At 47.1% G+C, this 12,334-nt stretch overlaps 1 protein-coding gene across 4 annotated transcripts in view; it reads left to right on the top strand.

Annotated features, from left to right (window-relative positions):
• The window catches only part of LOC146805099 (CD99 antigen-like), a 262,650-nt gene that overhangs the window by 200,682 nt on the left and 49,634 nt on the right, over positions 1-12,334 (top strand). For all 4 annotated transcript variants that reach the window (XM_085622237.1, XM_085622239.1, XM_085622238.1 and 1 more), the window contains one exon: positions 2,566-2,598. In XM_085622237.1, coding sequence (XP_085478363.1) covers positions 2,566-2,598 — 33 coding nt within the window. The remainder of the gene's footprint in view (positions 1-2,565; positions 2,599-12,334) is intronic.

The following is a 12,334-nucleotide window of genomic DNA, read 5'->3' as shown; positions in this document are numbered from 1 at the left end:
CTTGTTCTAGATAGATATAACTAGTTGCAGAGTGTCTTTGGGAAGGAGAACTTATCTGGATCTTAAATGGTCCTCAAGGGTCTCAATATTACGGAACTCATATCCGGGATCTTCTGCTGCTTTAACCCAGTAGAATGATGCAAGATTGATACCCACTCTGCTTGTTGCTTACTGGTGATGATGTCTAGAGAGAATACCGAGTGGAACACGTGGATCAAATTTTGGACTCTTTGATGCCGAAGTGATTGATTTGTCACTTGCAACTGGTGTGGGATAAATCAAATCACTCCAGTATCCTGTTGAGATGAGCTCAAACATACCCGCTTTAATCCCCACACGGGCTCAGCTTATATGTTAATTCAAGGGCACCTGTACACCACACCGACTATGAAAGGAGATGGAGGCTTCCTTGTGAATTGATCCTTTGCAAACCCAAATATAATCTGCATTCAGGAACTGTTGGAAAGTTGTCCTGCTTTTATGGCAGTCTGAAACAAAGAGGCAAGTCAGGAGTGTTCTTTAGCATATTGTCCGTAAAGGAACAAATGGAATCGGAAACTCTTTACCGCAACTCCACCACACCACCTCCACCTGTCAATCACCAATGACATCTCTTAAATACACTTTGATGCTACAAAATGACACTGCTATGAGAGTATTCATAGAATTCCAGAAATGCAGAAGGAAACTTTTAAGTTGGTTTATCTGGGGCAAATATATTTCTCCCAGATCCTTACTGTGGTAAAATGTGGCAAAACCACAAACTTTTTTAGTTAACTGCTAAAACGGCCTATTTTGCTTTCAGATTTGTTTTTCTTTTTAAACCTAAAGTGATTGAGAGTGAGCATTCTATGGCTTGCCACACCACAGGAACAGTCCGTGCCTTCATTAATGCACAAGGAACTTAATTTTGACTCTTGAATAAAGTGCCTCATTTTGTGTGGCAGTTTATTTGCACACCTTAAACATCTAGTGCATATGGAAGTGCAAAAAAGCCACTTCTTAATTGGTTGCCTATTATCCATCATGGTCCAGTCTGGGGGCTATCTACCCTAATGAATAATCAAAACAGAGCTATGCTTCTTTATGTCTAAAAACCTTTGTAATGTTATGTAGTGATTTCTGCCTCACTATTTGCAAGTTGGGCTTGTGGAGGGATGTTAAGTCTGGAAGCAACATTTCCTTACCTGCTTGCTGTGAGTTTCCATTCTGTTACAGTCAGGAGCGGCCCATGCAGGTAAGAGCGGTGGGGCTGAGTGGTCCTGTCTCCTGTCGAACCCTCCTCCCTCCCCTCCCCCCCCCACCGGCCCCACGGCTCTTACCTGCATGAGCAGCTCCTGGTTACAGTTCCCTTATGTGTAAGCACACAGATGAGTGGCACAGGGGCACACTCGCAGGATTCGTTATAATCAGACGTTTTCTCTTCTAGAATACATCTGGTGATAAGGCTACTGCTGGGGAGTCGCAACATCTCTTTTTAAATGCTTCAGCCTGACTTTGTAGCCTTGCAGTTGGTTCCTAAGCTATCACATTGCTTTTCTCCATTCTCATCCAGCGTGGAAACGAGTGGTATTCCTGCGTGGCTTTGCTCCGTCAAGGCTCAGCATTGCTATCTCTTTGTAGAAATTCTCTTGGGGTTTAAAAGTTTTGTCTTGATGGACCACACTTCCCAATCCTCTTCTGCAACATATGGTACAATTGTTTCTTAGTAGAAATTACAAGCTCCTGCCCAATTTAACATTCTGCCTTTTTGAGAACTAGCTCTCGAAAGGATTTGAATGAATTCATTCTTGTCTTTCGACAGGCTGCACTCTGTAGCTGCAAGCTGCAGATTTAATCAAACCAGCAGTTGTTTTCCTTGATAAGTTGTGGTTCTACACAACAGACAAATATTCACACTTGCCGTTGGATTTCTCTTATTTAGGATTTAACATTAGCAAATATTTTATACAGGAGGAATAGTCAGATTTTTCATTTGCACTTTCCTTATTCACTTTCCATGAAAAGCTGGCCGAGCATAAAGTATTCATTTAGGGTGGTGTCCCTTTTGATATCGGGTTTCCAAATGTTTCCTAAATTTGAGGGCAAAAACAATGATTTCAGAAAATCTCTGTGATTCAGAGAATAGTGGATTTCAAGGTGGTCAAAAAGACTGTCAACAACTTTTCAGAAACTGTCTTAGGTAAAAGTTAGCAAATCTTGTACTCCCCTAACGGCTACATTTTAATGGTATATCTAGCTTACATGAGCAATGTCTGCTCTTTTCTTCCCTCTCATAACCTCACTGGTCAAAATGCTTGCACTATATTCACTCTCCTTTATTGGAGTACTATCTTTTTCATTCATACTGGTTTTGTCCACTTCAGTATTGTCACTACGTTGCACCTAATTATGAAAACTGTCAATTAAGTTTCTGGTCCTACTAACAAGCATTGCTAATATTGCATGCTTAGCATTTTGAATGCTGGTTTAAAGGTGAAACATCTATTTTTCTAGAGAGGTCGGACTGGTTCCAATTTCTATGAGAGCTCTTGAAATTGTAACAAAGATTCTCTTTACTTACAGGTGATGGGCAGTCTAATAATGCCAACGCTGAAGGTAAGATGCACCGATGTGGAATACATATTATACTATCTACAATTGTTTAAAAATGTTTTATGTGGTTTAAGTTCTGGGATCCTATAAGCATACTGTTGAACTTTATCATTTGTGTGCTACCATACCTCTATCAGAAAAGTACACCCATACTCTGAAAATCTCAGGGGCCGATTCACAGAACTAACTTAAGACAAAATCCTAATCTTACTACTTTTGGTATTCACAGAAGTTAGGACTTTGTCTTAAGTTTGTCTTAAGACAAACTTAAGACAAACTTAAGACACACTTAAGACACACTTAAGACACACTTAAGACACACTTAAGACACACTTAAGACAAACTTAAGACACACTTAAGACAGACTTAAGACAAACTTAAGACAAAATCCTAACTTAAGTCTCTCTTGAGTCTGTCTTAAGTTTGTCTTAATTCTGTCTTAAGTTTGTCTTAACCTTGTCTTAAGTCTGTCTTAAGTCTGTCTTAAGTTTGTCTTAAGACAAACTTAAGACAAAATCCTAACTTCTGTGAATACCAAAAGTAGTAAGTTTAGGATTTTGTCTTAAGTTAGTTCTGTGAATCGGGCCCTCATTGTCCAGTGTCTGTGGTCATTGTTTTTAGTTTTGCTCGTTGCGTTTAGAGGTAGATCATTTTGGACAGTCAAGCTCTGTTAAATTGCACAACTGTGTTTAATAATAGATTATATTTTATAGTAGCTGGCTGGGTCTGTTCTGGATCTGTGTACAGCATGGAGCATGTGGGTGTATTTCCAAAATACTTTGCTTTTTATTTCATTCTGCTGTGGTGTACGGTTTGTCCATTGTTCAGGTTGGGGTGGCTGTTCAACATAGAGGCATCTTTGCATATAATGTGGCTTTAATACACAGACATGAGTGGGATACTGGATTTAATTTCTTCTGTATGGTCATATGTAGATTGCTAAAAACATATACATGCATGTACTTTTTAAGGAGGTAATGCTTGGCCAATCATACAGCTTTGATGCCATGGTGTTCGAACTATGGCACGTGGTGCATTTAATTTATGTCATGCCAGTTTAGGATGAAGCATGCATATAGCTTGTTGTGAATGTGCTGTTAATATGGCAGTGCTTGGCCAACTACATAGCTTGAAGCCGTGTTGTGCACGTTGTGGTGCCAGAGGTGACCTGTTCTTAGGACACACCCGCGCCGCACGGCCACCAGCTGTAGCGTGTGCTTCCCGCCTGCCGCTGCCATCAGCCTCGCTGAGCCTGCCTGCTGACCCCGCCCCCAGCCGTTGTTCTGTGTGGTCTCCTGCGATAACTCTGTTTCCTTTTGTGATTATTCTGTTTCCTTTTGGTCTAATCTAGCTTTTTGTCCCGATTCTCTGTATTTGTGTGGCCCCCTGTGCTGTATTCCCTGTAGTTGCCCCCTGTGCCCACCCACCCCGCTCCCCGCTTCCCGCCGCCGTGAGAGCGGCCACGCCCCCTTTTCCTTCTGTGCCCTCTCCACTCCCGCCTCCCAGCTGCTCCTCCCTCCCTCGCACTTGGCCATAAATGGCGACCGCGCGGCGCAGGTGAGTGTGACCTGTTCTTAGGACACCCCCGCGCCGCACGGCCACCAGCTGTAGCGTGTGCTTCCCGTCTGCCGCTGCCCTCAGCCTCGCTGAGCCTGCCTGCTGACCCCGCCTGCTGACCCCGCCCCCAGCCGTTGTTCTGTGTGGTCTCCTGCGATAACTCTGTTTCCTTTTGTGATTATTCTGTTTCCTTTTGGTCTAATCTAGCTTTTTGTCCCCATTCTCTGTATTTGTGTGGCCCCCTGTGCTGTTTTCCCTGTAGTTACCCCCTGTGCCCACCCACCCCGCTCCCCACTTCCCGCCGCCGTGAGAGCGGCCACGCCCCCTTTTCCTTCTGTACCCTCCCCGCTCCCGCCTCCCAGCTGCTCCTCCCTCCCTCGCACTTCGCCATAAATGGCGACCGCGCGCTCGCGCAGCGGGCGCACCGATTGTGCGCCGAAGGCGCGCCAAAGGTAAGCCCATCTGTGCCTGTCCGCACCTGGCACGCGCCCAGCGCCCGGACCCCGGGCCCCGCAGACACCAGCCCACCCGCCGGACCTACGACGCCACCGAACTCAACGCACTCAACGCCGGCCGGATCCCCGGATGCTACCGAGCCACCCCGAGACGCACCCAGGGACCCTTCAGCTGCCACTCCTGCAAGTTCTCCTACATCCGGACCTGCTCTGCACCCGCACCCACCAAGCCGAGCACCAGCAGCAACCACCTGAAGTGCATCCTGCTCAACACCCGCTCCGTCCACAGACACGCCGTAGAGCTCTGGAACCTGCTCGACACAACATCACCAGACGTCGCCTTCCTCACGGAAACATGGATGAACGCCTCCTCAGCACCCGACATCGCCATCGCCATCCCGGACGGATACAAGATCACCCGGAGGGACCGCGGCAATCAGACCGGAGGAGGCGTCGCCATCATCCACAGGAACACCATCCGCATCACGACCAACACCGACGACACCCTCACCCTCACAACCGCCGAACACCTGCACTTCCAGATCCACACCGACCCCAAGACCACCCTCAGAGGCACCCTCATCTACAGACCCCCGGGACCACGCACACAATTCAGCGAAGACATCGCCGACTTCATCAGCCTGCACGCCCTCCCCTCCACTGACTACATCCTCCTCGGGGACCTCAACTTCCACCTGGAGAACAACAACGACCGCAACACCACCACCCTGCTGGACAACCTCGCCAACCTCGGTCTCAAGCAGCTGGTGACCACCCCCACCCACTACGCCGGACACACACTCAACCCTGTCTTCTCATCCAGCAAGGACATCGCCTTCAGCCACGCCACCGAACTCCACTGGACGGACCACAGCTGCGTCCACTTCAGCTTCAGAAAGAACACGATCCACCACCACCAGCAAAAGGTTGCACGCAGAAGCTGGAACAAGATCACAGCCGACCAGCTCGCCGCATCCCTGAGCCAGGACCCCCCCGCCAGCTCAGCGAACCCCAGCCAGGCCGCCAACAACCTCATGAAGTGGATCAGCAACTGCGCAGACGACCTCGCCCCTCTGAGGACCCCGCCTAGCAGACCCAGCAGTAAGAAAGCACTATGGTTCACCGACGAACTCAAGAGCTCCAAGAAGAACTGCCGAGCCCTCGAGAGAGCCTGGCGCAGAGACCCAGCACCAGACAACATGACCACCCTCAAGCTCGCCACTCGAAAACACCACCAACTGATCCACACCACCAAGAAAACCGCATTCAAGGAACGACTGGACAACAACGCACACAATAGCAAGGAACTCTTCAACATCGTCAAAGAGCTCTCCAACCCCAATGCCGGAAACAATGATATCACCCCTTCACAAGACCTCTGCAACTCCCTCGCCTCCTACTTCCACAACAAGATCGCAGACATACACAACAGCTTCATCACACAGCCAACGTACCCCACGACCGCACCTGCACCCCCACCACCCTCCGCGCCTGGACCCCGATCAACACCGAAGAAACCCGACGCACGATGAACTCCATCCACTCCGGATCTCCAACCGACCCCTGCCCGCACCACGTCTTCAACAAGGCCGACGCTGTCATCGCACCCCACCTGCGGGACATCATCAACACCTCCTTCGACACCGCTACCTTCCCGGAGAGTTGGAAGCATGCCGAACTCAGCGCTCTACTGAAGAAACCATCAGCGGACCCCACCGAACTCAAAAACTACCGCCCCATCTCGCTCCTCCCGTTTCCGGCCAAAGTCATCGAGAAGACCATCAACAAGCAGCTGGCCGCCTTCCTTGAGTCGAATGGCTCCCTCGACCGCTCACAGTCTGGCTTCCGGGCCAACCACAGCACCGAGACCGCCCTCATCGCAGCCACTGATGACATCCGAGCCCTGCTCGACAACGGGGGAAGCAGCGGCCCTCATCCTCTTGGACCTCTCCACGGCATTCGACACTGTCTGCCACCGCACCCTAGTGCAGCGCCTCTGCAACGTCGGAATCCAAGAGAAGGCACGTGAATGGATCATCTCCTTCCTCGCCGGAAGGACACAGAGAGTCCGCCTCCCCCCGTTCAGATCAGAAGCCACCGAAGTCATCTGCGGCGTTCCTCAAGGCTCCTCGCTCAGCCCCACCCTCTTCAATGTCTACATGAGCCCCCTTGCGGCCATCACACGCCAACACAACCTCAACATCATCTCTTACGCCGATGACACCCAGCTGATCCTCTCCCTCACCAGCGACCCCACCACCGCCAGAGCCAACCTACACGAAGGGATGACAGACGTAGCCGAGTGGATGATGAACAGCCGCCTGAAGCTGAACTCAGACAAGACGGAGGTCCTCATCCTGGGCTCCTGGCCCTCCGCCTGGGACGACTCCTGGTGGCCCCCTGCCCTGGGCAGCGCACCCAAACCAACAGACCACGCACGCAACCTGGGCTTCATCCTGGACTCCTCCCTCTCCATGACCAGACAAGTCAACGCCGTCTCCTCGTCGTGCTTCAAGATCCTGCGCATGCTACGTAAGATCTTCCGGTGGATCCCTACCGAGACCAGGAAGACGGTTACCAGGCCCTCATCACCAGCCGACTGGACTACGGCAACTCCCTCTACGCCAGAACCACTGCCAAACTCCAGAAGAGACTCCAGCGGATCCAGAACGCCTCAGCTAGACTCATCCTCGACATCCCCCGACACAGCCACATCTCCGGACACCTGAGAGACCTGCACTGGCTCCCGGTCAACAAGAGAATCACCTTCCGTCTCCTCACCCATGCACACAAAGCCCTACACAACCAAGGCCCAAGATACCTCAACAGCCGCCTCAATTTCTACACTCCCACACGCCAGCTTCGATCGACCAGCCACGCCCTCGCCGCCGTCCCCCGCATCCGAAGAACCACCACAGGAGGAAGGTCCTTCTCCTACCTGGCCGCCAAGACTTGGAACTCCCTCCCTCCCGACCCACCTCCGCCTGACCCTCGCCTTCAGGAAGCAGCTCAAGACCTGGCTGTTCGAGCAGTAGCGGACCCCCCTCCCCAAGCGCCTTGAGACCCTCCGGGTGAGTAGTGCGCTATATAAATGCTTGATTGATTGATTGACTGAGAGGTTGTCTAATGTCTGCAGTGGATGTAAGATAATATGTAGGCTTTAGGAATTCACATTCACCACAACCACGGTGGACAGCTGCTTTTGTGTTTGGCGAGGCATATATGTGCAGACCCAAATGTAAATGCCATTCTCTTTCTACAAGGTTTTGTTGAGCATGGTGCCCTTTTATCGGGGTAAACTCTTCTAGATGGGTGGCTAAAGTGGCATATTGCTTTGGTGTTGTTGGAAACATAGGATGCCTGGGGGCTGTCAAATGTGTTCATTTTATTGTAGTGAGAGGTGTGATTTAATCTTGATAAGGACTTACTGCTGACTTAACAAATATATAGATTTAATATCATGCTGTTGACTTAACTATGTAGCTTTGATACTGTGATCCAGATTTTCTGATTGACTCACTATGGGCACACTGATCTGTGCCACTTAAGATTTATCAAGTTGTTCTACCTATTATGATCTGTTTGTTAAATTATTGTGTTCCAAAGCATACACAGACATAAGAAAGGGCGTACCATTTTAGATACATGAATTTCTCTGCAGTCTTTTTTATTAGGATAAAAACAATAAGTATTAAATATGTAAATAAAATGTTACTTCCCCTTTTATGCGAAGAAAGTGCAGATGATGTTGCTGTGTGCCCAGTGGTAATCAAGTCCTTGGCTACAGAGCCTTGGCAGACTCTCCTCCTGATGCAAATCTCCAATGTTCGAGGGGGTTTCCATACAGTTATTAACAGCGATGGAGTGTTTGTTGAGCCCTTTTTCCCTCTATTCAGAGGGATCACTGGGGATCCTCCAAGGCCAAGATAGTAAATGAGTTGAAGAGGATTATTGAGAGTTGCTAAGTGGGAGGGTCTCATCTTAAGAGGGGAGCTGTTGTCATACAACAGGAGACATAAACCATGGAAACTAAACATTGGCAACGTATAGGGGTAATTTCTGTTTTGATTAAACCCTAGCATCAGATATTAGAAACAGATCAGTCTCCCAGACATGCCCAGTTTTGATAAGGGTGCCCAATAGTAAAGCACATAGCAAATTGAACCATCCAAGTGGGCTAACTCCAAAAACACCACATTGATATAACTGTCTTAGTCGATCCGAATTTCAGGTTGTCCAGCCCCTCTGAGCAATATTAACAAAGACCATGTTGCCCAAATCTGATAACACTTTACCAGAAATGGACTACCAGCTTTACTAAGAGCAATCTAACTCTATCCACCTTACAGCAGTTGTACCTGTCCAAAACCTCCCCTACCACTGCTCCTTTGCAGATGAAACATCTGTATCACCTGGAACCTGTTTATGCAAGGTGGCTATATCAGTAGCCAGAACCGGTCATAAGACCCGTTGTTGCAACATTTAAGGCAAGGTACACCATTTTTCCCTCCACGTCTTCTCACACACGTGTAGAGCATCAGTGCCTTAATATAGGGCTAGGAGAGTAGGAAGGAGGACCATGTCCTGATAAATGCCCCAGACCTGTTGAGTCCTATAAAATAAGAGCAGAAACATTTCAACATCCTACTAAGAGTTTGCACAGACTCTGGAGCGCACTGTTTTTACTCATGCAACAGGGAGATATCAATAAACTAGTTGTACAATTAACTATCCCTCACAAAATGTAACTAGTAGGGTCCCCAGCACTTCTCCCTAAAGGAGGCATTCATATCACCACAAAAGTGCTCCAGGAGATCCCGCGGTGTGGACTTTTGGGAACCACGGTGAGGAGGGCACAATGATGAAGCATGCCACTTTGGTGGGCGCGGGCCTTTGTACTTTTTAGGGAACACTTCAACTAGGGTATTCTAAGGGCAACTTCTCTTGGTGTTAGAGGAGCTCAGTATAGTCTTTGATTTGATGTAGCTGATACTTTTTGTGTTGACATGTTGATAGGACTCAATAGGAAAGGCACCGTAGGGAAGTCGCATCCCATCTATGCCACTCCTAAATGGAGTTGTGATATCTTCGAATGGTAGAGCACACGAGGGAAATTGATGCAGATTTAGGTGCTAGTATCAATAGTGGTTTAGACATATTGATACAAATTTAAGGCAGGTTAAGTGATTTGTTTTTTATTGTAATATTAGATGTTAGATTAATGAGAAAATTGTTGTTTGAGGAGATACTAGATTAGAAGTAGTTTATTTCTTATGAATTCTATCAGTAAATGCAATTTTGATTTAATTGGTACTTGAGCTAGTTAATTTGGATGTAAGGATTTATAGTAAATGGTTGATGATCCTTACGAGGAGTACTGCTTGTTTATTTCTTCCAAATACAAGTGAGGCAGTTGGTGTGGGTTGGTGATGGTGTTGAAACATGTCAGGGACTGTCCGGGACTATGCTTTGGACACAGTCAGTGATTTGCACAAGGACTGGTAACTGGGTTAGAAAAACATTAGCAGAAAGAGGAGTACAGCACTGCCCATGATCACACAGGAAGTGTGAGGGGAAAAGGGATACAAAGGGGAAGCGTATACAAGGAAACAAGATGGTCAAGCAACACTCAGAAAGGACAGGCACTCAAGAGGAGGCTTATCATTCAGAATAATTACACCCAGGACGGACGTGCAAGATAGCCAAGATAGATCTCTCTCTCGCTCTCTCTCTCTTTCACAGGTCACCAACAGGAAAACGGTCTCACAGGACACGTTTCGGCTTCACGCCTTTATCTATATATCGCTCTCTCTCTCTCTCTCTCTCTATATATATATATATATATATATATATATATATATATATATATATATATATATATATCAACAATGTGGAGTAAAGCATTAGGGAGCTCCACACGGTAAGACTGAAGCTCAGTAAGTTCCTCACCCACAATTGCTGTTACAGATGCAGAGTGGAAATACCCGCATATAGGATATACATTTGAAGGCAGGGGCTGCGGAGCTGCTACCTATGGTGATGATATAAATGTAACTCAAAGACCATAGTCACAGTAGACAAACACCACCTAGGTTGTCAGCTGCTACTACAGATCCTGGCGATCAGACTGTAACACACAAGGCGGTAACAGCAAGGCCTTAGAACTAAATACACAGCCACAATAGACAAGGAGCTAGCAAGGAGTTCTTAATGAAAAAGAAGGGATTCAAGGATGCACTTGTCAGGAACCAAGTTACAAACATACAAGGAAACTAGAAGGAAGACAGCAGAACAGGAAGACAGCAAACTAGGGACTGAAACAGAGTTAATGGGAAGAAAAGCAGGCACTGGGACAAGGAAAATACAGGAGAGCAGATTCAGTGGTGTATTAAATAGTACTAGTTTGGGATTCCAGGAAATAAAGAATAACTAAGGATCAGGAGTCAATGTAGCACTGAAGACCGTTCTAAATCAGAAACAATGAATCCTATAGCTCAGGTCAAGAATCAAGGTAACACTTCAGGCAGTTGCTAATTCAGAAACAAGGATAGCTCCAGCACAGGAACAGGAGTCAAGGAAAAACTGAAGTCAGTGCTAGTACTGGAACAAGAAAACGCTACAGCTCAGGAATCAAGGAATAAGGAATAACTATAGCTCAGGAACCAAGGTATAACGAAACCTCAGGAAACAAGGATATCAAAAGCTCAGGAAACAAGGATCGGTCTCAGCGGAACACAGCTACAGTGACCAACACTGACAGGAGCTGGAGATTAAAGAGCTCAGAGTAATCACATGCATCAGGTGTGAGCAGGCCAGCATTAGCCAGCCACAGGTGAGCGGAAGTCTTCCACCTAGGGGTAGAGACGAAGCCGTGAGCAGGGAATTTTAGGTAATTGAGGTTCAAGCATGAATAGGCTGGCTTCCACAAAACTCAGCATGGATTGGGAATGGTAGGCAATTTCCAAGTAGCATCCAAATGACTGGTAGTCAGTATATGCATGCAGGGTATGGTTCAGAAGCTTATTGGATAAGTGGAAAGTCCCACAATTCAGCCCCCTGGTGGTGTGCACCAGATTGCAGGGAGCAATTGTGACAAATGTGAGGTCTTTAATAGATATTAGACTGCAGACTTTGTTGAGATAGGGTTATTGTAATTGCGATTAGTCCTTTGCAGGGGTTAATTAATTGAGTGTGTGACAAAATAGGAAAGCTGGTGTATTCTGTGGTTTAAATTTTGTGATTAAGTCTGCAGAAATAGTGTTGGTGATTACCTTTGATTGGGCAAGAGAAGATTCCAGGATTTTGCAGAAATTCAAGTGATTTTCAGTAATTCTGGTGCGTTTTGGGATAGTGTTCAAATTTTGAAAGCTTGTTCATAAAATATTCTTCCACGTATTGAAGTAGGGTTCTGCTCTCAAGAGATCAGAGATTGACATCAAATGATGCTCAGAGGGGTTAATGGCCAATTTCCATTGTGGAAATATTGGCACTAATTTTAGGAATGACTACATGAGTTATGCACATCATCTTGAAAAATCTTCTTTGAGCGATTGGTTGCCACTGTGGGCTTTTCTGGCTGGTGTGCTTTGTTCTTTTTATTTTTTGTTTACATTTGTATAGGCTGCAGTTGGAGTATGTTGGCAGACTTATGTGTGGAGTCCATTTGGTTTGTGCATTCTGAACAGCACAGTTACAAGATTATACAAATGACTTTGTGGATATGCTTG

This window comes from Triturus cristatus, chromosome 8 (genome assembly GCF_964204655.1).
Source record: "Triturus cristatus chromosome 8, aTriCri1.1, whole genome shotgun sequence".
Classification (NCBI taxonomy): domain Eukaryota; kingdom Metazoa; phylum Chordata; class Amphibia; order Caudata; family Salamandridae; genus Triturus; species Triturus cristatus.
This window is presented reverse-complemented; position numbering and strand designations above follow the sequence as displayed.